The sequence below is a fragment of the Thunnus albacares genome, chromosome 7, assembly GCF_914725855.1.
Source record: "Thunnus albacares chromosome 7, fThuAlb1.1, whole genome shotgun sequence".
In the NCBI taxonomy this organism is placed as follows: Eukaryota; Metazoa; Chordata; class Actinopteri; order Scombriformes; family Scombridae; genus Thunnus; species Thunnus albacares.
In genome coordinates this window covers 33,727,071-33,754,648 of record NC_058112.1, presented here as the reverse complement: position 1 = coordinate 33,754,648, position 27,578 = coordinate 33,727,071, and the positions used below count along the sequence as shown (strand labels likewise).

Below are 27,578 nucleotides of genomic sequence, written 5' to 3'. Positions count from 1 at the left end.
ACACTATTTCATAACCTGACAATGCTCTCTTTGTGTGTTTATTGAGTGATCAGCAATTTCCCCCATTACACATGTTACAGCGTTTTCTAATCTGGCGTCTCTTATCACCAGGATGACATCATTAGTCTGTGCTTTCCGAAACCCTCACTATTAAAAATAATTCTGTTATATGATGTGGTTCAGGTCTGGTTGGGTTTAAAGTTAGACCACCTTTGTTGTCACGGTTACACTAAGATCCCTTCCTCACATGTATTAAGACATATAAACATACATGAGTCCTTTTGTTTTGTCGCCCCGACCTCCCTACGTGGACTTGTTGCTATATATCGACGTAATCTGACTTCCTCCTTTTTGTCCAGTCAGAATTACTGCAGCCGCTAGATGGCATCTGTCACCTGAACGTAGATATTGGTCGTTCTGGGCTGCTGGTATTTATGACCTGTTGTGTTGTTTTTTCTTGGTAGGACAGTCTCTATCATTCACATCCCTTCATGTCTTTCCATTGACTTTATATGCAATCATGCTGTGTGTACATTTTGCTTCACGTTGAGGCTGAACACATGTTCTAACACTTTTATCTTATTAAACAGTAATGAGACGAGGTTTATGTTTGTACTGGTGGCTCATGTGCTTGTGTTGTATTCTAGAAACACTCATTCAATAAATGCTCACAGCGATTTTATCTTCTTAGAAGAGCAGATTTTAGAGCTTGTGTACAAAACTCCTCCTAATCTTCCCGCCTGTTATGGTCACTTAATTGTAGATCAAAGAATCAGTTTTCCAGGATCATCTTAATGGCCGAACGTAACGAAAACCTTGATTAAACTTTTTATGGCAAGGATGAGGAAGAAAGGAGGATAAATAGATCCCCGTCTGTCCTCCAGCAGGCTGTTTCTAAAACTATTTACATAAAATCTTAATTATTAATGATGACAAGATTGTGTCAAACTTTCTTAACAATGTAAAAGTAATTTCTTCAAACGTAGCTGGGGGTGGCTAGCTTAGCCTTAGCACAGATATATTAAATTCCTTTAGCTGAGGAACAGAAAGAAACCATGTTTAAGAACTTCATCTAAAGATTGAAGATGAAACAGTAATAAATCTTTTGGCGAGCTGAGTCTCGTTCAGCAGACAGTTGGCTGTAAAATATGACGAATGTGGTAACGGAGGGAAGATTCCTGATGTAAATGTCCATCCTCTGGATGGCTGTAAAGAGTTTTTAGCTGCTGAACAACCAGCAACACTTCCAGTGTACTGCTTTGCTCGTCATCCGGCTGCGACACAAACTACGACTACAGGAAGTTACGTAAACACTCAGCGTAGCGCTGGGCGGCGGCGGCGGGGCTCATGCTAAAGCTTCCTGCTGATCTGATTTGTCTTTCTGGAGTGACGTAGTGACGAGTACCACCTCAACACTGCTCGCTGTTGAAGCACGAATTATAAGATATAACTTTAAAAGACAGAGGAGATAGAATAGAGTAGTTTTACAGCACAGTACAGGAAGCCCCAACAACATTTTTCACAATAAAAGCCCTTTAACTCTGCAAAATGACTGATGAGATTTAAGTCACAGACATGACAGGAAGTGTTTTTAATGTGTAATGTGACCTTGTCTCTATGTTTCTTATACTGGCAGCTAGGAATGTGCAGAGAGCCCAGTATTTGTATTTGTATCTGTATTTGTTGAGGCAGCAAAATTATTTGTATTCGAATAAAAGTGTAAAGAGGATTAAAAATCCTGTTTTTGTTTTTATTACGCTTTTAATTTTAGAAAATTAAAGTGTTACGATAAGTGTTCATGTAGCGTGTGTCAGTAGCTCAGCTTTATCTCTGGGGAACACCCCCAACTCCGGGAGTGATGTCCAATTTAGGAAATGTGCGTCATGTAGCAGGTGGATGTGACTCCCCTCACTGAGACCTGCTGATAGACGTCACAGCGGAGCAGAGGAGAGACACTGAGATAGTGATGTAACCGACCTGCACACTGGTGTTTGACATGGTTTATTTTTCTTCCTGAAAACAAATAATTTTTGAAATATTTGTATGAAACAAATATTCGTAAAAAAAACCCACTATTTGTGCTTTGTTGAATAATGTATTTGTATTCAGGCACACCTCTACTGACAGCTTCACTGTCTCTTTCCTCTAACAACCATGTGGTGCGTTTTCATTTTTTGGTGACAGTTTTTCCACCCTGGTGGAAAATAAAGACATATTCTATTGTATTCTACTGGTGGTGGAAAACTCAGGAGGACAGTTTTAGCCATTTTGGCAGCAGCTGTATCTATTTTTCTTTCATCTTCTCCGTCTCTCCACACACAATATTTTTAGTTTTTTTGCTTTTTTTTTGGTTTTTCCAATCAGCACACACTCTGGGTTAACAGATGTTCGAGGATGTTTAAATTACTGGGTGATATTTGTTGCTCCTGTGTTGATTTCTTCTTATTTCCTTCTTTTCTTCTCCTTCTCTTCATTCGCTCAGCGAGTCTCTGAGAGGCGAGTTTCTCCACAGCGGTTAATCAGCTGCCTGACGGTCGCCTTGCAAGCCGCGTTAACCGTCGTGGAAATTGAGTACGAAGATGCTCCTTAATTGAGCCGATTAGAGGACAAGAGTGAAAGCAGATGGAGGGAATATGTGGGTGAAGGGGAGGAGGAGGAGGAGGAGGAGGAGGGTGCAGGGTGGTCTGCATTAGTCCTGTCAAACAATATCTACATGATGAATGGGGGGGCTGGATCCCTGATGGTGGTGTCACAGTAATGATGTCATTTAAACATTTGACACATATTCTCGTTTTGGCACCAAAGAAAAAATAAGTAATTTTGCTAAAATAAAATGTAATTTAAAATTGAACGTTATTTACTGTTCTAAACAGTCCTAAAATTATATTTTCAGCCCTAAAATCTTATTTTTTTTTTACACACAAATGTGAGTGAGATTTTCTTGATTCTTGTAGATTTGCTTTATATTCACTTATTTACATTAATTTGTAGAAAATTCTTGAATAAAAAGATTTGATGCACTGATGTAATGATTCACATGTTTGGAAAACCTTTTGGTTTTTATTGCTGAAATAGAAAATAATACTTTTGTTAAAATAAAAAAAGTGATTTAAAATATAAACGTCCAAGAATTTTATGTCGAGTTCAGTCGATGAATCCCTAAAAATGAGTCCAAGAATGTGTTTTATTATTTATTCTGTGTTTTTATAAGATGCTGATCTTGAATGTAAATGAAACTACAACAGAGGAAAATATGTATTGATGTAAAAATCAAAGAGTTCAATGTTAAAGACGATGATTTTTAGGAAATTCCTGAATGTAAATAAAACTGCAACATAAAAAAAAGATGTACTGGTCTAATTATGCACTGAACAAAATAAATAAATACAGAAATAAAATAAAAAACATTTGGTAGAACTAAAGAATACATCTAGTGTTGTTTGTTGTTATTTTCTCAAAAGTAATACCAGGAGGAGGAATTTATTGTCACTTTACAGTTTTTGATATCTAGAAAATTCCTGAACGTAAACAAAATCTAAACAAAAAGAAGCGGCATCATCTCAAACAAACAAAAAAAACCTTGAAGGCTGAATCTGAGATTGAACTTCCTGTTCAGAGATCCATCTTTCTTTCTTTCTTTCTTTCTTTTTTTTTTTTTTTTTACAGCATGCAGGTTCGTCCTGTCAGCTGCTTCATCAAGGTGATTTGGCTGCTAATATGAAGAGGATGGAGCCGTGTGTGTGTGTGAGGGCATGTATTACACTCTTCATCCACACACAGAGACGTTCCCTGGTGAGCACTCGTACACAAATCAACAGACGGGCGCATGTGAGCATGCACGCTATAAAAAAAAAAAAAAAAAAAAAAAAGGATTCATGTGCGTGTTTGACGTGTCGACGCCCCCGCCTGTCTTTGTCCTGTTTCCCCGTCTTATCGCTCGCTTTAACAGCCTCTTTCTCCTTTATGTTCGTCTGTGTCGACAAACCTCCTGTTTACAAAAAAGGGCGCCGTCAATGAATTTGATTTTGACTCACTCAGATGAACGTAAACAAGACAATTGCGTACCCATAATGCTGCTGGCGGGGGGGCGTGAAGCTGCTGTATGAACACAAGATTTACTTTCTTTGTCACACACACACACACACTCGTACATTGTGTGTGTGTGTGTGTGTGTGTGTGTGTGTGTGAAACATGATGAAGGGCTGAGCGGAGACACTTCGAGGGCCCCCGCCATCACCTCCCTCCCCGGCGCATGACTGGACGCTTCTGAGCTCCATTAGACTCGTTCTCTCCAAACACACACACACACACACACACACACACACACACACATCCAGGCCTCCGTCAAATCAACACACGGCGCGGCTCGAGCCTCAGCCACCGACACGCTGAACCCTCAGCGGAGGCGGCGGGCGGCAGAAATCCATCGCTCGGCCTCGTGCTGCTAATGTGGATGAAGGTCTGAGCTGCCATGTCCGCCGTATTGACTCACGGCGGCGAGCTGAGGCGTGTTTGGCAACTCGGCGCTAAAATAATCTTATAAATCTGAATCTGGGGGGGGGGGGGGGTGTGTGTGGATAGGTTAAATTATTAGTGACAGTCATAGGAATCATGTTTAGTGTGTTCCTGTGTGAAAGAGGAACAAAGAGCAGATCCCGCCACGTCTGTTTGGGTAAACTCATCGTCACTACTGGAGGTTGAAACAGATGAAGAAGATATATTCGCCCCGCCGCTCGGCCGCGCTCTGAGCGTTAAAGAAAGTGTGATGATACTTTATCGAGAGTTGTCTCTTTCCTCAGCGAAGTCAAGTGCGAGAGGTGAAATTGCCACGACGGAGCTCCCGCAGAGTGAGCCGACAGCTCTCGGTGTTTCCTAAGTGATAAACAGGTCAACAGAAGCAGTCGGTGTTTTCAGCCTTCAGAAGCGACGTGCTGCTGCTCTGAATCTGGAGAGTCAAACTTCTAACCGGCAGAATAAAACACTGTGAGTTCAATCTGGAAAAGATTCTTGTCATTCGAGTGTGTTTTCATACAAGCGTTCACTTTATATCTTATAAACAAAGATTATCAGATATAATAAAATATACTGTCAACTTTCTTTGTTTGCAGTGCTGGAGGAAGTATTCAGATCCTTAAGTAAAAGTACATAAGTATTATGAGCTTGATGTAGTTAAAGTATTGCAGTAAAAGTACATAAGTATTATGAGCTTGATGTAGTTAAAGTATTGCAGTAAAAGTACATAAGTATTATGAGCTTGATGTAGTTAAAGTATTGCAGTAAAAGTAGTGGTTTGGTCCCTCTGACTGATATATTATTATATATGACATCATTAGATTATTAATAGTGAAGCATCAGTGTTAGAGCAGCATGTTACTGTTGTAGCTGCTGGAGGTGGAGCTAGTTTACACTACTTTATATACAGTTAGCTAGTTTAGTCCAGTGGTTCCCAACCTAGGGGTCGGGCCCCTCCAAAGGGTCAGCAGATAAATCTGAGGGGTGGTGAGATGATTAATGGGAAGGTTTTGAGTAAAGAAGGAGAAAAAGAAGTGAAATCCTGCTACTATAGTTTGTTTACGTAGCCTCCGGAGCCGGAGGAAGCTTCCTCTGTTCTGACCAATCAGAACAGAGTGGGCTCATCAGGAGGGCGGGGCCTTAAAGAGACAGGAGCTAAAACGGCCTGTTTCAGACAGAGGCTGAACTGAGGGGCTGCATAAAGGACCAGTAGAAGATAAATAAGTAAGAGATAAATATAAATAGAGACCCAGAATATAAATATAGAGCTGAAAATGTGTAGAATATGTCTTAAATAATAAAAAGAATAAAAGAAAAGTTAAATGAAAAGATGAATAGCAACTGTGGATTCACGTCATTTACACTGAATTCTAAACAGTCACAATATTTAATGGAGGATAAAAAAAGTAGAAAAGTCTCAAAACACCTTCAACCATCCATCAGTGTGAACTGCTGTTGTTCTTCTGACAACAGGGGAGTTTTGATGGGTTTGTGTTAATTGATGGGTTTTTTTTTTTAGCTTTTAGCACAAGTTTCTCTTTGTGTTTTTTCAGATAAACATATTCACTGTATTTAGAAAATCAAGATGGATGAAAATCTGATTCGCATTTGGATTTTATCCAGTTGTTAGATGCTGTAACTGACAGGTGTGAACAAGGCCACGGTGTCTCCAGTAGCTTCTGTTCACCTGGAGGATGAAACACGTCACCGACCAGTAAGAAGTCGTTAGTACAGTCACAAAGACATGATCCCTCACCGGCTTCCCACTGGTGTTGTATTAATGGGAACACATGACCGAGCTGGAGGTGTTGCTACTAGTGATGAATGGGAACCTCACATAGACTATGAATCTGGCATCACACTGCTGAAATAAAGGAAAAAACAATCATATCTACCTGCCTTTAATGCATCATACACTTATTTTTTTTTTACCTGTTTACATTCTAGTAGACAGTTTTGGGAAATAAACAATCAAAAGAAGAGAGTAGATTCATATCGAGTGTTGAATATATTTTCCAATCTAGTTTCTAGATAAACTTATCACAGCTTCACCCTGCGTTCCCGCATGAATCTACAGGGAGGAAAAAGCTTTGATAAGAAGGAAATCGAGTGCGTGGAGGGAAGACGACGACTGCTGAGAGCCGCGATGAAGAGAGTGGACAAAACAGAGGTAAAGGATGTGATCACCAAAAATAACAAACAATAAAACAGAAAGAGGAAGGTTAAGAGTCACTCAGCGTCTGAGTGCTGCTTGCAGAAACCTCAAATCCTAATAAAAGAGGTAAAAGGACAGAGACACTCGTCCATTTTAAGGGTATAAAAATATCTGAAAACACAAGAAGGTGAGAATGAAGACTGGAAAAGCTGAAAACCAAAGAGGAGCTGCAGTAAAGATGTGTTTATATATATTAAAATCAACTCTGTATTTGTGCCAGATTGGGTTTAAAAAAGTAGATTTTGCAGCTTATCAACAGATTGCTGTTGACATATCTTGAGCAACAAACTCTTTATGTTCCTGTAGTGTTTATCTTAGTGAAAAGAGATGTAGTGTTTTTGTCTTGACGAGGCCATGAACTCCTAGATGTACCCGCCTGGAGAATGTGTTGTCTGTTTGTCATTATGTTTTCACGGCGTCGGTGTCCGTAGCCGAGCTCCGAGCCACCGCGGGAGGAGCTAACGGCCGGCAGGAGGGAAAGTCATGGCCACGACTGCTACAGAACCACTTCCACTCGCATTAACCTTGTTCCAGTTTGCTTTTCTTTGTAAACAAAATGTACGCTACCAAGTATTTTATAAGCAGGTCATGGTTGATATGTCATGTTTCTATAAACACTCAGAAAGGCAGTGTGAAATCTTGCTGTCACACCGTTTTGTAAGTCAAGAGGAAAACTACTCACCATGATTTCTTTCACCTTGTTGGCATGTTGCTTTTTTTGTTTTGCATTTTACACATATTGTGAAATGTTTCTGTTTTTCACAGTGATGTGTTTGTGGGATTTAGGTTCTTTTCCTCTGATACCTGATGATTATTTAAATTTCCTGATATTCTTTTTGTATTGATTTCTAATTAATTCCTCCATTTTTTGATGTGTTATCTGTGGAGTCCCGTATGTATTTGGACCTTAGGAACTACTGCTGTGTCTCAAATCGCTTCACTTCTGTACTTACACTTTACATTTTGAGTGCATAAGTGCGTTCACACTGAGAAGTACGGAAAAATGCACTGTGAGAACCCGGATGGTGCACTTAAAACGGTCAAAAAGTTGAGTGTGGAACTATGGACACTTCTCGCCCTCAATGGTCGCCATCTTGGCTACGTAGCGGAAGGGGAGGAACCACTTTTCAAACTGGAAATGGCGGCTGAGTAGGTTATAACTACAGTGAACATCACCACATTATACAAATGTAAGTTATACATGTGTGTTTTTTAGCACTAAGCACCACTATACTGTTGTTGGATATAAGCCATCAGTATGTTTTTTGGGTTAATTTAGCAGTCTGTAATGATTTGGTAGCGCGAATGATAACTCTAATGCTAACGCTAGCTAATGCTAATTTACGATCGTCATTTCTGGTAAGTGCACAACAGCTGTGTTTGATTTGAGACAACACTACGCCAGTAAGTACATAGTGTACACAGTGTACTACATGAAAGTGTACTAACAGAGGTATGTGATTTGAGACACAGCTTACAACTGTAAACTGTATTTTCCCACGTGTGACATGATATGACAAACTACAGTTGTGCTCTGTTCACATTCATTATAAACTTTTGTCAAATTTTGCCCTGATAGTGAAAACTGAAAACTTCAAGCCTCAACATCAACTACTTGCATTGGACTTGGAAACCAAGACAGTGAGATTCAAAATCTCTTTTTCCTGTTTGACAGGTTTGTCAACCCTCCTTCACAACCCCTTCATCTTACCAGGGGTGGACCATAGACTAGTATAGTATAGAAAGATGGAGGTAATGAGGTGTGACGTCAACTGTTGGTTTCATTGAAGCCGGTTTGCAGCCCAGAGTTGCAGCTTATGGTTGGTTGTCTTTTCCATTTGGAGCCGGGACCTTCCAAATAAGGAGTGGAAAATCTCCATCTTTCTATACTATACTAGTCTATGGTCCACAGACTGTAGTTCCCCGGTGGTGGAACGAGTAACCAAACTCTGTTCGATCTGCAGAGTCCCTCTCAATCTTTAAGACAAGACTAAAGACCAAGCTCTTTCGCGAACAACTCTGCACTTGATGAACTGTAGGGAGAGAAAAAAACAAAACATGCTTCTATGCACTCTAATCATTGTCTTGTTGCACTGCCTGTTGGCATCTACGTCCTATCGGGCCCAAACTTAAGCTTTATGGCACTTACTGGTGTTGTTGTCTCCTGACTAGATCCCTGCTTGTGTTGTATAAGTCTCATATGTACGTCGCTTTGGATAAAAAATGAAAAATGTCAATGTGAGTGCAGGATGTTGCCTTTCACGCTCTGGAATCACGTCCTGCTACCTTGGACTGAAGCTAACGCTAGCCCAGTTGGAGCATCTAACGGCCCCTCGGTGGTATTTCACTCCTGCGTTGGCTTCAGCATCAAAATATGGCAGCTGCTGATTGGGCGGGACGTGGGTCTGACGCAGGTCGACTTTCGGCTGTGTGGGTTCATCGATGGTTTGTATTGTCTCCCCTTTCAGAGTCATTTCACTTGTTTTCTGCTTTATATTTGACTTGTTTAGTTTTTTCTGGTTGAAGTGATCGATGTGATTTTATTGTTGATATTGTTATGTGGCCCTCAGGAGCACTAATGAGGATACAAATAAAGACAAAAATAACGTCTGTTGCAAACATCCCTCAGTTTACAGACCGCCTCCCTGATTCAGCTTTGACCTCTCATACTTGCCGTACTTGTGTGAACACAGTCTTTCTGTCCAATGAGGCTTTATTACCAACATTTCAGGCTGCGCTAATTTCAGTTTGACCTCCAGATAAAGTACCTTAGATGATCTGGATTACGTCTGAGTGCTCGTGTTTCTCGACCTGTCTGACTTTTAGTGATGTCACCACATTCCCAGATCTAAACTATTAACTTAGTGAGTACAAAAATATAACTACTGATGGAAATAATGGACAAAACTACCAAAATGAGACAAAAAAGAACCAGCACTCACATCAAACACCTTCTCGATGTAGAGCTCGTCGTTGACGCGGTCTCGGAGGATGTCCTGGTTCTGTCGTACGAAGGTGATGTAAGTGTCGGCCAGATCCATCCCCGGTTTCTGCAGGAGAAAAGACACAGACGCCATGAGGGGGGGGGGTGGAGGCTGAAAATGGAGAATGATGTCAGACATCCACTGCAAGCTTATTAGTTCAGCCTGGTGTTGAAAATGTGAACATGGCTGGTTTTCATGGTGCACATCTCACCTCATCCATGCTGTTCATAAGCTACTATCACGCTACAGTAGAAGCCAATCAGCAGACAGTCTGCTGGCTGTATATGACGACCTCCAAACAATAATGCCAGCAGGAAAAAACAAACAGGGAAGCTGGTGTTTCCATGTTATCCAAAGTCTCATCAATCCTGAACTCATTTGTTTGGAGAAAGAAACCTGACATCACTTCCTGTCTTACCATCGTTCCCCCAAACTTCTGTAACTCAACAAAATCTCTCATTGAGGGTAAAAATGACCAGCGATGGAAGAAGCATTCATATCCTTTACTTAAGTAAAAATACCAATAAAACAAAGTAAAAATACTCCATTACATGTAAAAGTCCTCCATGAAAAATCCTACTTAAGTAAAAGTACTTGATGTAGTTAAAGTATTGCAGTAAAAGTACATAAGTATTATGAGCTTGATGTAGTTAAAGTATTGCAGTAAAAGTAGTGGTTTGGTCCCTCTGACTGATATATTATTATATATGACATCATTAGATTATTAATAGTGAAGCGTCAGTGTTAGAGCAGCATGTTACTGTTGTTTTAGTTACTTTTATTCTTCACTTTCTGGTTCAATTTCAGTTTTTCTAACAAGCTCTCGTCATTTTCCATTTTCATTTGAGTAGGTGATGATTATTTCTTCGCCAAGAGTCATTAATTAATCATTATGAAGCCTGGTGTGAGAATCAGTGGGGAATTTTATTTTTTATTTTTTTTATTCATCATCACAATTATCGATATTTTGTTTCCAAAGTTGATGAATTAAAATGAGTAACACTATCAGCTTCACTGCATTGGTCTGTTTCACACTCTCACTATTGGACTAGTTGGATTTAATACAGATTGATTTTGGACTAATATATGTGGATATGCTTCTGTTTTTAGCAACACGAAATTGTTTTATCTTTGACATTCTTTAAACATAATTAATGGGATTAATGGGAAACAGATTGTTTCACCTAATGCTTGAAGGGGAATAAAATGTGTCACTGAAGGAGGTTTTTCTCTTAGATAACAAGCTGGTGTTACTAATGTACATCCCAGCAAAACTAATTCTGTATGAAAGTACAATTAAATTGAAGAGGAACATAGTGGCAAGTAATTATTATTGAAATAATTATATTTAATGTAGAATATACTGTATGATTAAAGGATACAAGCCTCTTATTGTTGAGAGTAAACACTAAAACCTGGTTTTTACCCACTTTGAGTCAATATAACATCAACACAACACTGAGTTAATGTTACCCAGAGAGCCACTCAAGACGAGCGGCAGTTTATTCAGTTTATAAAACAGAAAAACATAAACGGAGAAGCTTCACCCAGATACTCGATAAATGACTATGATTCATTTTCTGTTGATCAACTGATTAATCGTTTTGATCTCCCACATTTTTTATTATAGTGGGCCTCAACAAAACCGACTCAAAATATGTTGTTAATTGACCACAAATCCATCTTACGTTCTTTATGTTATGTGGCTTGGTCACGACATTAGTCTTAACTCAGTGGTGCACAGTAAAGGCATCAGTTTGTTTAACGCCCTCCTCCGCACAAACACACCATCCTCACGTGGAGGGTGAAGTTAGTGTCCGGCAATTTTTGTAACTTCACAAAAACGACAATCACCCCCCCGCTTTACGCAGCGATCGGCCAGCGAAGTAGGTTTGAAGTTTTCTCTTGAGCTCTTTTTTTTTTTATAAAATTCTTTGCACAACTTTTGTCACCTTTCATGTCAGCGTCTTCAAGCGTGGCCTTTTGGGACGACACGGTGGACCAAACTGTCTGTTTCAAGCATACTGTGGCGTTAAAAAGCAACGGCTACTCATGACCAACATCTCATATCACGATATAGCACGTTATATCATGCTATATTATTCAATGAATAAATATTTTATATAAAATGACCACATGGAAAGGCTGCGGGCAAAAGCTTCTTGCAATGTCTCAGTCTGCGGTTTCTTTTCAGTGCTCTGCTGTACTGTCATCCGTAGACTCTCCCCGTACTCTTTGACATGACTTTTGACATGCGGCATAATTTGCAAAATACAGTTTTCTGGTCCGTGTCAGACTTTTCATACCCAAACCACGTAGTCCTTTCTAAGGTACGAGCTCCTTAGTTGGACTACTGTGCACACTCCTCCATGTTTGTCTATGTCGTCTTGCCTTCGTCCTTTACCTTCGCCTTACATCCGACTGTGTGGAAGAACGCAAAGTGATTGTGTGATTTTTGACACCACGATATAAACGATATAACATAAAATGAAACGATTTTTCTACTCATGACACATCACAAATGACTGAGATTTATTAAACACAACCATGCGTATGCACAGCTTTATAAATCTGATGAAAAGAATGTGTCTGCATCATTCTGGCTTTGTGTGCACACACAGTTTTAGTGAATGAATCTGCAGAGTTTTACTGATGAGTATCAGTTTAATTCATGCACCGATTTCACTGTAAAAAGTTTGACATGTTTGTATATTCAAGCACAGGATCAATAATGTTGCGCAATCATTTATTAAAAACACTTTCCCCCCCACAACACAATTGTTCAGCATCACCTGCTGCTTCCTGGCTCCCGTGTCGGGAGTAACAAGAAGCCGCTGGAGCTGTTAGAGCGGAGGAAACGTGAAGTGCCTGTTGGAAGCAGCAGTTTGTGTGGCGGGGAGAGGCCAGAGGCAGGAGAAGTGGGTAAAGCCTTGTTCATTCACACTCCCTCCTGTTGTCAGGGGAGATTACAACTGTAATGCTTATTGTAATTGCTTTGACATCTTTCACACCCGTTTTTCTCTTGAGCCGGCATGTGTCGGCCTCCGGGGGGGTTGTTGTTCTGCTACAGCGCTGCTGAGCGCTGCTGAGCATGGCACGTCAAGTCCCCCGTGGAAAAACAAGGAAATGGAGCCTCAAGAAAAACCAGAAACCTTTTGGCTTCACTTAAAGGCAGAAAAGGCAGGTTGGAGACTTGATTATAAATTTAGGATCATGACCCTTTTTTTTTCCTTATCAAAGGCAACACTAAAGAAACTGTCACATGCTAATGTTGTGGGTAAAAAAGAACTAGATCATGACACCACGTCACCTCCGTCACGGCGAAACGGCGCCGAACAACGAAAATCTGGGTGTTTTTTTTTATTTGACAAGCAAAGAGGCAGCTGTGGGAAAGCAGACTAGCCTTTGTGATTCTTTACTCTCATCTTTGTTGCATCAAACTCCAACTATTCTCTGAGCATAAAGATAAAATCATACTTTTTTTTTTTGCCAGACACACAGACTTTTATATGAAAAATCTGTCTGCATGTGTTTGTTTGTCCTTGTAAAGCATTTTGTAATCTCTGGTCTTGATAAGTGCTGTATAATTAAACTTTATTATCATTATTAGTATTATTCATATACTCATGACATAATAATCATAATATTAATGCTCCTCTATGCACTCAAAAAGGTACAAAAAGCAGCAATTCCTCACATTTCCATATTCAAATTGACCAAATTCTTCATATTTTTACATTATAGTCAAATGATTCATTACTTATCAAAACTTATCGATTAACTGACAAATTATTTCTGCTCTCATAGTAGCATGAAACAGAAGATGATCTCTCTGATAGCTGTAAATCAAATGTTTGGTGATGAAAACAGTCTCAGCAGCTGTTTCACAGACCTCTAACAGCGGGTGACAGACTCAGATCAGTCACAGTCGCTCGGCTGTAATTCAGACGGACCGCTGCTGGACGAGAAAAACCTGCAGATACCAGGGGTTAAAGTGGGGTCACATGACTGCAGGGGGGGGGATCTGCTGTGTGTGTGTGTGTGTGAGTGGTAGGTTCATCCAGAGAGAGAGAGAGAGGTGGGGGGGGTCACGTCCAGTGATTGACAGGCCTGTCAGAACCCCCATAATCCTCTGCAGTGAGCGGAGAGAGGTGAGAGCCGGGCGGATCGAGGATCATTGTGGAACGATGTGTGTTACATTACTTGTCATATTTCTCTGATCTGTTCCAGCAGACACTTTGAGGTCACGTCCACATTAATGCAGATACATTTCAAAACTGCCTTTGCATGTCAGAAGTTTTCCAGTTCTGAAAGATTTCCGTTCACACTAAAAAAAAACCAGAACGGAAGTCTGCTGGATGCTACATAAACATTGTCAACATCATTATTAAGCAATGAAATTTAATTCATGATAAGTCAACAGACTCTTTGATGTCAGCTGAAAGTTCTTCCAGTTCTTCAGTCCTTCACTCTGTCTGCTGACTCAGGAGTCGCCTCCACCAAACCGGCCTGAAAAGCCTCCTCCAACCCCGACGGCGGCGTATTTCGCCACCATGTGTCCCACAGGCGGGTTCTTGGGTTGCTGCCATGACAGGCGCAGGCGACCTTCTGGCAGCGACTCCAAGCGAGCCGTCAAATTCTATCCCCTCTCCACAACATGCGGTCGCATAAAGGCTACATTCTCATTTTCCAGGGAAAACTATCACTGCAGAGCTCAGTCGGAGGTACCGATGAACAGATTTCACTATTAATCGCTTTAAAACGTCACGGTTTTATAAACCATAAAGGCTCAGAGTGTTTCTGTTCCCACTCTCAAAAAAAAAGGGACATTATGGTTCTTTATGAACAGTTGTACTGTGAGAAAAATGAAACAAAACTAGACAATTAAATGTCCATAGCAGCAGACTGCAGAAGGAACCAAAACAAACCTGGTGCACCAGCTTAAAATGCCGTCCTGCAACAAGTTCAGGTACACAAAGTTCCACATGCTGTCAGGAGGTTTGTGGGAGGCGACATTAGCGAAAGGAAACACCTTAAAGCGTCATTGTGAGAGTATTTCAGGTACATGAAGAACGGCCAGGCGGTCGTCAAAGAAGACGGATCTTCAGTTTATAAAACCTGCTGAAGGATCAAACACCTCAAACGTACTGAACTGCAGCATGCTGGTACTGCTGCAGTTCAACCCTCCGTAGCAGAATCCTCGGATCCATCCGTAGTTCTCTGAAATAAATTAATGCAGAATAATTGTGAAACTATGATTTTTTCCTTTAGACTATAATCGCACCATCAGAATCTATCTGAGGCTCGTGATGGTTCCCAGAAATCCAGCAGAAAGTAGAGTTTGGTACCAGAACCAGTGCTGCCATGGAAGCCACTGGTCAGCTCGCCTGGTAATACTGGTTTATGGTGTCTGCTCTGGAACGTGACAGGTCAGGAGTGGGAAAGTAACATTTCTGACCTCTTTGCTTTCGAGGCACTAAAGTAACTAGGACTGCAACTGTTACCAGATAGGACTCATTATCAATTAATCTGTTCATTATTAATGGATTACTTATCTATTTGCTGCAGAGAGCCCACAAAACAACTTTGGGATAAACTGGAACACCAACTGTGAGCCAAACCTTTTCACTAACTAATGCTCTTGTTGCTGAATGAGAGCAAATCCCTGCAGCCAGGTTGTAAAATCTGGAGGAAATCATCAGTTTAAAGGACGAGTTGTCTTAAACCAACAGTCAGGAGCCCAAATGAACATTAAACATGTGTTTCTTGCTGTAATCATTCCTCCTGTTCATACTGACCATTAGAAGATCCCTTCATAATGACCTTACAATGGAAGTGATGGAGGATAAAGTAATATGAAGCTTCAGCGTCCAAATGAGTCAAATCAAGTAGATATCTTTCAACCTTACAGTCTTTTTAGTGCCAAAGTTCCTCTTTTTGTTACTATACTTCCACCTGCAGCTCAACAGGGAAACACTGTCCGAGGAAACACAAAGAGGGAATTTGATGCTAAAAAGACTGTAAATGTGTCAGATATCCACTTGATATGACTAACTCAGACTGATGAAGCTGAATAGAAGCTTCACACAGACTTTTAAATGACTGTGTGGACACACTGTGGATTTTATCCTCCATCACTAACATTGAAAACACATTTGAAGGATCTTTTAATATCCAGTATGAACAGGAGGAATGATTACAGCGAGGAAAACCTCTTTCACTGTTCATATGGACACCTGACTGCTGGATTAAGACACACTTGAAACATTTTAAACCCTTCCTTTAATGACAAACACAGTGTGGACAGATCAACTTATAAAAATATATCTGCACAGGTATGAACACTGTCAAAGTGCAAAAATATCTGTACTACAACATTCATGTGTGTGAGTGTGTGTGTGTGTGTGTGTGTGTTACTGACAACATATCACTGCCCCTGTTGTCACTTGAGACATCAATTTTCCCCCCTTCCATCCCCTTAAGGCTTAGTCTCAATCATTTACCTCTCTTTTCTCCTGCGCTGACGAGGTGACAAAGCAGCGTGACAGATCGGGAGACGCGGGCACAGTTCCAGCCACCGAGATTAAGAGTTTAACACGACAGGAAAGAAAGACAGACAGAAAAGAAAAAAAAACAACAAAAAAAACCCACCACACACACACACATATACAAGCAGCTCTTGTCACGCTCTGCCCTGCTCTGCCTGTTTTGTCTCCTTCACTGTTTCTTCACTTGTAGCCAAACACCATTAATCCCCACCGCGCCCGGATAATGGCCGCCTGGTTGCTCGTCAACATTTGACAACGGATACAGATGAGGAGGTGTAGAAGATTGAAGGGGGGGGGGGGGGAGGCCTGTTGATAACAGGAGGTTAGTGGAGGCGGGGGGGGGGGAGGGCGGTGAAATGCCAGGTAATTACACACTGCAACCGGCCTTGTTTCCTGTCTTGGATTGATTTCATTTCTTCCAGGTGCATGTTGTGTGTGTGTAGAAATATGTGTGTTTGCATGAACAACATTAAGTCTCTCTGTAATTTCAAATAACTGTGTTGACATAACCCTTAAGTACAAGGCTGAACTGCAGCTGCAGTGATTTTTTTTATCATTAATCTTTTAAGCTAATTTTTACAAATGACTGCGCTCCAGGTAGCAGCGACAATCAGAAGTCAAGAAAAGCTTTCACACGCTGAAAGATGTCTTAGAAATCTCTCTTTTTTTTTTATTAGCGTGCATGACTGAGCTCAAAGACAGATGTTTTTCCAAACAGACACCTCCGGTATTTCTACCTGCTCAGTGCTGACTCACGTCGATCAGAGACACTCGAGACAAAGACCTGAACAAACGAAACAACTACGGCTGAGAATCATTCAAAAATACAGATATACATAATCATATGACAAATGAGCACATATGTAAATGATGTCAAATCAGAAACTCAGCTGCAGGTCGTCATACACAGTTCAAAATATCAGAGTTTTATAAAAAAAGAAAGTGTGAGAATGTCATTTTTGCATATAAATACACTTTGCCTCATGTTTTAACAACATATTATCCATTTTACCCTCCTTAATTTAATGAAAAGAGAGATTTCTGAGTGTGAAAGTTTTTTTCACTTCTGATTATTAATCTTTTAAATCAATATTGAAATAAATAAAAATAGCAAAATTACTGACGTATCTCCATCAGAAGTCCAAGTTGTGTTAAAATCAGCTGTTTTGTACAACCGACAGTCTAAAAAGCTCCTAAAATATAACATTTATAATCATATCAAATATTTTTTTAAAAAGCAGAACTTCCTCATATTTGAAGCATATTTTATTTTAGTTGATAAATGACTTCTTGTTTAATTCTTATGTTGCAGCAACAAAAGAAGAAGAATTACTGGTAATTCTGCTTTAATTTGTGGGAGAACCTGAATATAAAAACAATCATTTTTAGAAGCACTTTAGGGACATTTTTTTTTTGCTTTTTTTTTATAGTTTATAAAAGTCCAAACAGTGCATGTTGTGATTACGTGATTAACTTTATGTCGTTAACCTCTGGACCCTCCTCCAGAACGCTGCTTTAGTTAGTTAACATGTTTTGAAATATGGCGTGTCGCTTCAGACTCTGCAGGACCGTGTTGTGTTAACGATGGTGAAGAGCCAGTGATGATGATCGCTCTCTTCCAATGTTTGTGTTTCTGCTTTGCCAGTGTGCATATGTTTGATATGAGCATGTGTGGCTGTCAGTCACTGGTATCTTGGCTGTACAGGCGTGAAGAAGTGTGAGTCAATGTGAGAAACACACACTGAACGACTGTAAACCCTTTTACAGTATCCGTACTGTAATGTCACAACACTTCACTAGCAGCAGTAAGAGGTCCGGTAGAGAAAGGATTAAATGTGAAATCAATACTTGATCAGGACTGTCTGGTGCTCTTGTAGGAGGTCACTGTTAAACCAAAGGGAACAATAAACACACTATATATATATGTATATATACTATATTATACTATATTAGATATACAGTAGAACTAATGTCAATAAAATGTGATTTCTTAAAATAAAAATATAGAGTCATCAAGAAAGTTTGTTTAAACCAGGGCGTAACCTTTCCACTGACAAATATTATAACATTATCAGTGTAACAATCATCATCTACACATGTAACTAGTGTATATTTATAGTGATAGTAACAGTTATAACAGCAATATTACTGGGATACATAAAACTACTTGAGCATATTGTTAAAGATCCCTTCCAGACATATATTAACACATATAAAAATACTCTGCTTGGAACAATAATGTGTGTCTGATGTGGTTTTTCCATTAAAAAAAAGTATAATTACTGTTTTAAAATCCTTAAAATTACATTTCCTCCTTCTCCCTCATTAAAAACTCATATTTTTAGTTTTGAACTGTTGGACACCAGATGTCTCCTCCTTCACTGGAGGCGTCAAGTTTCCACATCGCACTCGTGTAAGTCGAATACTGGACCGGGATTGGCTCCAAACTAGTTGTGATGTCACAAATCCTGCTCATAAGCCCGCCCACTTAAAAAATCCAGATTTTCCTTCTTTCCTTCAGCAGATGAATGAAAACAAAGGGAAGGAACAAGAAGAGAAACATGTCTTTTAATGGAGGGAGGGAAAAAGAAAGCTCAAGGTAACGGATATCATCTAAAAATGATAGTATTGATTAGTTATATGTTATAGACGTGCAGCTGCTCAGCCTTGAATGCTACAGAGATCCAATCAAGCCGAGGTGATGAGCTTAAAGTCACAGCTGAGGGACGCGGCTCAGCGAGCAGGTCCTTCCACTAATTGCAGGGTTTGTGGTTCAGCTGCTTCTGTCCACATGTCGAAGCGTCGCTGAACAACACTCTGAATCACCGCTGCCTCGCATGCTAGATGCTGCCGTTAGTGTTGTGAGTGAGCATTCTGGATAAAAGTGCTACTTGAATGCATTTAGCTAACTGTCAGTCAATACTCGACTGCTATCGAACAGACCAAGAAAACACACGATAGGTCGTAATGTCAGTCGCCCAGAAACGACATATAGTTACGTTATATATATATATATATATATATATATGTATACATAAATATAATATATATGTTATATATGTGGACAGATTTCCTCATTCAGAGGAGGAGGGTGGATGGAGGCTTTAACCCAACGCTGCTCATTTCCTGTTTCCAACCAACTGAGTCGAGTTTTTTTTTTTTTAAAGTGTAACTACGATCATCCTTCAACCTTAACCCCGTGGTTATTATCGTTGCCATGACGACGGAGGTGTCCTAACTTTATGTGTTGTTCTGGTGGAGTTACATGGTCAAACCACCGATCTGCTCGTTTAATTTGGAGAGAAAATGAAATGACATGGCAGCTGATGCTAGATTGTTTATTGATTTTATGATTTTATGACAGACTCATCACTCTGTCGGTCTTTTTTAACATCACTCTACTCGCAAACATGAAGGTAACCTGGCAGAGTTTCTGAACTCTGGAATTGCTATGGAGCCATGTTTTATGTACACGTTCTCCTTTTGTTTCTCCTCACACACATGCGCACAAGTGGCACAGCGCACATTCCTGCCTATTTCACCTGATCTACAGGTCGCTGTGATGCACCAAAAAAACACAGAGAAGAAGAAGACTGTAAGCTAGTAAACATGGATGTAAACATGCAGGTTTCAGACTTTTATGAAACATCTGCTTTTTTTTTTTTTTTTTTTTTTTACAAGAAAACTCTACAGAGCACCTCTAATAAGTATGAAAACAGCAGAGGAATGTTGTGTCTTTCAATAACAAACCATCTTTGGGCGTGTTTCCAGACACCAGCTTGTGATGCACGTTTACCAACAGTTTGATTTTGTAGTTTGGCAAACTCAAAGAATCAATGCTAATTGACTAAAGCTGCTAAAATCGAACATCATGACGGATAATGAGAAGCCTGCTAACAGCATGATTCTGGCTTTGATACAGTCAGAAGGACGTTTTATGTTTTAAAGGGGTTGTTATTACAGCAGCGTAGTATCAACAGTAAAATTACAGCTTGTCAAAAAGTACAAGTAGTGTTTACTTTCATAGATTTTAATGTATTTATATATGCTGAAGATGGAAAAGCAAACAAGAAAGACTCAGCCATAAATGTCTGATATGTTGAGTTTAAAACATAAAAGTATGAAGTAACGAGTTGCAGCAGTTAAAATGTAGTAAAAACTACAATATTTTGCTGTGAAATGTAGTCAAAAAGTCTCCAAAATGTTAACACTCGAGGGTGAAAGTTTCATCTTTCGTGAGAAGCTGCAGGGGGCGGAGTCCTCCGGTGAGGCGGCTCAGAGGCTCCACCCCCCCTGCTCTTCACCCCACCTGGAAAAGAGGCTTACCTGCGTCAGGTTCCCTCCACACAAAAGACCCAAAAGGCCGAGGTAGCAGTTACATTATAATTTCAGGGGAGAGGAGGAAGTCTGGAGTGGAACCAGAGAGCATGATGGGATACGTGGGCTGTGCCGTGGCGGGTCAGAGGATTAAGGAGGTTAAGTGAGGCTGTTGTGCTGCTTTTCACCTCAGCTGTTCAGTGACTCAGTGCAGGATGTTCCCACATCTATGTCTGAGGCATGTTTTTATTGAACGCAACTTGTAAAATGCAAAATAACGTTTTAAGATATGAGAAATTATTCTCTAAAAAATATTATTTTCTGCACTTAATATACTTATTCTGTACTCTCAATGTAGTCATTTGTATTTATGAATCAATAATTGTACCCTTGAATTATTCAATCATGCTCTCATGTACAGAACTGTGCAAAGCTTTTAGGTGCTTTAGATGTTTAGATCTATAATAAATAATCATCTGCAGCAGGACAACGAGCCCAAACATCCAACCAGAAGAACAAGGAGTCCTGCAACAGATGGTCTCTGATCTCAACATCATGGAGTCACTCTGGGATTAACATGAAGAGACAAAAGCAGCTGAGACGCCGAAATCCACAATAGAAGAAGAAGAACTGTGGCGACTTCTCCAAGATGCAGGAACAACCGACCTGCCGAGAACCTGAAACACTGAAGAGAACTGCTGCTGTTTTAAAGACCAAATATTGATTTACTTTAAGTTTCTGCTGTTTATTCAACTTAAGCTCAGGTTAATTGACCAATAAAAACTATTCATGGCATTATTGTTGAAAACATCCAGCTTAGTTCTCTATCAGTTCTACGGTTGTTTTGTCATTTTAAAATAATAAAATGTGAGTAAAAATAACCAAAATAGTAGGCCTGCCAGTGTATATACAGCTAATATGATTAAGAAAACCAATCAAGGGAAAATCCATAACAACATTTACAGTCTCAGTTGTGACACCCTTGAAAAAAATATAATAAAGATATAAACTGAAATATAAAAGAGACAATGTCATTGTCAAATAAAACACAATGTTGTGCTTAAACAGCCGAAACTGTAAGATCAAAACCTAACTGGATTATTTGGAGTAATGGAAGCTTTTTAATAAAGACACAGTTATTTTTAGAGCTTTTTGTATTTTTTATACATATTTATTATGTAAAATCATTTGTTTCCGTGGCGATCTGGTAGCCTTCTGTTAAAACACATGACGATAACAGTAACGCACCTCACTCTACCTGTTTCCTGTCTTACCAGCACTGTCAAAACTGTCAAATAAAGGTAAAAATGAAGAAAAAAATCTACTTTAAATACAAATAAATCATTTATTTCTAAAATATCTGCTCATGGAAACTACTGTACGATTGTGGTTAATGGACGTTTATGGTTATGGTGAAGAAAACACGCTTCCTTTCCACCAGGACACACTACTTCCTGTCTGGGTACTGAACATAAATCATGACGTACAGAATCATTCAGTATAAACATCATTTTTAAGGAAGTGGCTGCATCGTTTCCCCATAAATATTTTAATTTGGCCACAAAAGGCCAGTGAAGCTGAGAATGACGGTCTGACAAAACTGTCAGTCAAGTGATGACATTTCTATAAAATAATTAAACAGTCGTTAAAAATTCCCACCATTAAAAGCAGTGAAATTATCAACTGAAAGCATCAATATAATTCAATATCGAATTTATTTTCACCATATTCAATATGACATTTGTTTTATTTAGTTGTCAAAAACATTTAATTACAGCCCAACAACTCCTCGTAAGAGAGGAAAAATAATTAATTTTCCTTTTTTATATATTATTTTTTATTTTTATATTAAAGTGTTTTGTGTTAAAGCCTGAGAGGTTTGGAAAAACTGATTTTAAAATATCTTTTAATCCCAGCGGATGCTTTTAAAAACTGCCAGTATTCACATGAAAGAGATGCAAAAATGGAGAAACATGCAGAAACCCCAAAATCACAGAGGAATTGTACTTGTAGAAAATGACGGGTCACCTCGTCTCGCTGAGATCTAATTCTGGAGACAAACCCTCTCTCTCTCTCTCTCTCTTCACACCTCGGACGCCGCCAAAACGTTAATGCCTCATCACCTCGACACTTTAACTCCTGCGTCGTACGCGTCGTCTCCTCCTCCCGCTCGCGTCTCACCACGGCCTACAATCTCTGCCACGCCGCTGCGTCTCATTAACCCGCTTGACACCTGAACGCCGCTGCTGCGGTCGCCACCGCCCACAAACCGACACTTCAGCAAAACACATCTCCAAGGACGAGAGTGCAATTAATTAAGTGTGATCTTTGGCTCTGGAGCTGCAGATGGAATAAAAGTCCTCTTTATCTTTCACACATGTTTAACATCATGTGATGACAAACTTTAAAAAAAAAAAAAAAAAAACCCAACAAGCACATGACTGAGGCTCAATGCAAAGAGCGTCTGCTTTGCATTTCCTCGCCGCTTAATGTTCTGCTCCGACTGTCTGAATACGGATGGAAACACAAATATGGAGACCAACTGTGACAGACAGGGTGAATAATAAAGCAGCAGGCAGATCGACAGACTCACAGGGACTTCCACATATTTGGCAGCTGCTTTCACCTTTCAGGGTGGGAGGGGTGGGGAGGGCAAGAGGAGGAGGGAGAGAGAGGGGCAGGGGGGAAGAAGAAGAAGAGGAAGAAGAAGAAGGAGAAGAAGAAGAAGAAGAATGACACTGAAGTTCAGCAGGGAAGATTTAGTTTCTAGCAAATAACAGGTTGCCTCTGTGAGCGGTGAAAGAAACAGCTCGGCACTCTGTGTATCCAGGAACAAAAACATGGCTACTCACTGTGAAAGAGAGGATTGAAGAGAAGAATGTCCCTTCATCGTATCTCGAGAGTTTGGAGAGGACGCCGTCTAAAACAGCGGCGAACTGCAGACAGAACAGGAGAGACATGTTTATCAGTTTCATTTTTCTATATCGTTATTATATCATTTTTAGTTTTAGAAACTTTCTATCCTGCAAAAATCTCCTTTTCAAGTTTTTTTTCTTAATAGTGATTTTATTTCAATTTAAATATTCTCTGAAATCAAGTTTCATTCATTTTTCTTGATTCTAATGCAGAAACCTGATTTATTTTGATACAGACATAATTCCTGTAAAATTCTTAAAACAACTTGATTTTTCAAACAGAAACAGGTTTTTATTATTCTCACTGCACCTGTAGATGTTTTACAAAAATAAATACATAATGTGTTTCTTAAAGATAAATATCATAGTTATGAATAAGATTAAACTGTAACCAAATTAAATAAAAATAAAATAGAAATGAAAGAAAAAAAAGGATTTGTTTAATAAGTAAATAAAACCACCTGAATTTTGTTTTGACAAATATAAATATAATAAGAATTGTAATAATAAGCAAAGAAAAAACTAAACTAAAAATCCAAATAGTAAACAATAACTAAATAATAAGTCAAAAAAAGAAAAAGAAAGGAGGGAAAGAGGAAAATACATGATTTATAAAAATCCATAATGTAAACAACATAAAGGAACAAAACCAAAATTAAAAAGCGTAAAATCCATTATAATTTCTAACTGCCCCTCTAAAAAAATAAATAAATAAAAATGAAACAGTAAATAATGAGTAAATAAGACATCACAACATTAAATAAACCAAACAAAAAAGAATGAGAGTAAACAAATAACAGCCAGCGAGACGATTTGATTGGAGGATACAAAAAGATTTACCTTTGAGACGAGGGAGGAAACCATTTCTTTGAACGCCTCGTCAATCAGGACATCGATTTTGGAGTGGTACTGTTGCTGCGAGATGGAGGGGTGGGGGTGGGGGGGAGGGGGCACAAGGAGGTGAGGGGGTTGGGGGGGGGGGATGTGTGGATGGGGGACAAAAAGCAATATTTCATTATTTTAACTGACAGAGCACAAACGCTAAAAATGACTCCTTGCCTCCCTGATACAGAACAACAGCATTGTCTGTGCTGTAAAAGACAGAAAGAAAAACCTACAACACTCAGTATGAACATCAAGTCCTCTCACACACACACACACACACACACACACACACACACACACACACACACACACTCACAACCCTCCCGACACGGGGGAGGCGTGAAAAACCTTCCCATCCATGTAACGCCGCTGAGTTAAGCAGCTAATAGGACCATTATGTGTCTGAATGACATTCCCGTCCGCGCTGGAAAAGCGAAGGAATCTGAAGGATACTTTTTGTGTGTCTCCCTACAATTAGAGCAGCCTTGTATTTCTCTAAAGCACCGGTCCAGCTGCGAGGACGAAAGGCTCACACAAGATTCAATTAATCCGCCATTTCATGTCTCGTTTGGCCCCCCTAAAAACATATTCATGGCACCTTTTCCCTTGAAGGGAGCAGAGGAAAAAAAAGGGCTGGGGCTGAGCGCTGAATGGAGGCAGCAGCAGGGGAGTTCATCTCTTGGCGACAATGCCCTTTCAGTGGCCGTCTAAAGAACACCCAAATTAAAAATTTCAATCAACAAAGCGCACAGATCGCTGACAAATTGCAGGTCCAGGGAGGTCACCGCTGCTAGCCCTAATTTTTTTTTTTTTTTTTTTTTTTTCTCCCCTCCACAAGTCCGCAAAATGGCAGCTCTCTCTTTCATTAAGGAGAACTGGATACCACGTAGCAAGATGGCGCCCCCCCTCCCATTCATTCCCATGAAGATGCCAAACAGATCAAATTCTGATTATACATTTCAGGAGGTTTGTGATGTTCCGATAAATTTAAAAACATTTCCTGATGATTATGTGTGTGAGGAGAACTTTCTGGGCCGTCGTGCGTCATGTGATGCTTCTTGGAAGCTGCAATACCGAGTGTGGCCACAACGCCGAACTTACCTCACAACCCAGCGCCGTCCTTGGGGGTTATTTTCTTCCCCTCTTACCTCAGTTAATATCGCTGCTTTTGCCTTTTTATTTCTTCAAAGTTGGCCATAAAAAGCAGAGTAGAGGAGAGGAAGAGGTTTGGTCTTCGTCATGTGCTCTGAACCAGGTCACATTTTGAACACAACTCCTAAGACACTATTTATATTTGCTATTTTATATTTTATATTTACTTTACGTTTATATAAGTGACCAAAGTGGCAAAGCCACGACAGACAGATTAGCATTTTCATTGATTCCAGTTAAACGCACAATATGTAATTTCAGCCACTAGGGGTCTCAATCAAAACAATAACAAAAGATGGAGTGTGATGACGGTGTGAAGTAGCAAGGGATCATGGGACTTCGTTGTTAAATAACCAGCTTCATCGGGATAGGATTACTCCAGTGTTCATCGATCAGGATGTTTTTACCGGGAGCCAAATTACCAGAGGTCTCCTCCTCTCCAGAACAAACAGACCCAGACATTACAGGTAAAAACACAGAATGAAGCTGTTTCACCCAAAAAAAATATCAATATTTCTCCAATGATGTTTGGTGACCACCCGACTTCCTGGAGGGGCTGTTAGCCGAGCTGCTGCTAACGTTTGTCCAGTTTATTTCTCTGATAACTTAAGATCCAGACGTCCAATGACTAAAATCCTTCTTCCGGCTGAAAACTGTTGGAAACATTTGGGATAATGTAAATACACAACTCAACAACATATATAACATAGGTCTAGTTGTTTTTAGACATTTGAATGTGGAATAATTACATATTATAGCTTTAAATTCATTAATGCAACAATGGATTAAAACGTCAAGTGCAGATTCTTCACAGACATTTGAATCAACACACACAAAAAAACCATGATGCAGATTCCCCCCAAAAGCTACATAAAAAAGGGAGGAAGAGCACAGCATTCTCAAATCGAAGGCAGATTTATTAACATATCTGCTGCCTTCAGAACCACCTGCATTAATTTATGGATAAATGCAAATTATCTACTTTTTCTATTACATTTTAAGCATTATTCTGTCCTAAGTATAGAGTTTGATCTTGTTGAGTTGTCCATTCTCAGCGCAATATCTAACATCTGCTTCACTTTAATGAGCCTCCAACCTTAATGCAATCTACAGAGTTCCAAAATATCCAAAGTCAGGAAGATACCAAACTGTTGGAACATTAAGCCGCCGACATTCAGACGGTGCAACAGGCTGCAAACTGTTAGACGTTGACATTTGTTTCTGCAAGAGAAGAGAAACTTGTGTCTCTAAAACCTCGTCAATGTCACACAGAAATACACACAGTGACTCAGTGCATAAGTAATCTAACAGACTATCTCCACATATGAAACATAACATCTATTCTACTTCCTGTATGACAAAACAAGCTTTTCATTACCATACGTCAGTGTCAGAATTTATTATTATTAATACTAAACCGGCAAAATCCAACAGTGTGGGCGTTGAACTGCTGGATGAGCTCATGAATCCATTACAGTCTCCAACGACTCCACAAAACAGGCGAAAAGAAGCAAGAAACAATATTCTCGTGAGTCTCATGTAGATGTCACGTCAAAGCCTTGTTTAAACCTGGATATCAGCTCATTTTTTCAACAATAGCTGTTGGAGTTTTGTAGACATCCAGAAAACTATGATCTAAAAAAAAAACAACATATATGCCGATGATATGATGCTGTAAGTACAGAAGCGGTGCTCACTCCAGGTTCTGGAAAGCAACAACAATGCATGTTTTTTTCACTTTCTCTGCTTTGCCTACATCTGATTAGCTGGATCAGGTGTGTTCAGCCAATCAGAAGCCGCTCAGGTGTGATAATAAATAATATGAACAGCTGGAGCTCTGCAGGAACTTCTACATATAAAAGTTTCCAAGAAAACAAAAATGGATTTCTACGTGATTTTCTCTCACTAACATGTTGGTGATTGAATGATTTGAGCTCTTTTTTATTGACATGAAGAAGATTTCAAAACAAATTAGTTTTTTTTTAAGAAGCGGAGCTCGTGTGGAGAGATGTGAGAAGGAAAATAGGTGATGAGGAGATGGAGGGAACTT

At 39.7% G+C, this 27,578-nt stretch overlaps 1 protein-coding gene across 5 annotated transcripts in view; it reads right to left on the bottom strand.

The window, feature by feature from the left end:
* cadps2 (Ca++-dependent secretion activator 2) overlaps positions 1-27,578 on the bottom strand; it is a 260,717-nt gene that overhangs the window by 6,048 nt on the left and 227,091 nt on the right. For 3 of the 5 annotated variants that reach the window (XM_044355543.1, XM_044355538.1, XM_044355539.1), the window contains 4 exons: positions 24,332-24,406; positions 23,429-23,512; positions 23,170-23,202; positions 9,670-9,777 (listed from right to left, as the gene is read on the bottom strand). In XM_044355543.1, the coding sequence (XP_044211478.1) occupies positions 9,670-9,777; positions 23,170-23,202; positions 23,429-23,512; positions 24,332-24,406 (300 nt within the window). The remainder of the gene's footprint in view (positions 1-9,669; positions 9,778-23,169; positions 23,203-23,428; positions 23,513-24,331; positions 24,407-27,578) is intronic. The other 2 variants (XM_044355541.1, XM_044355542.1) reach the window with 1 other exon arrangement.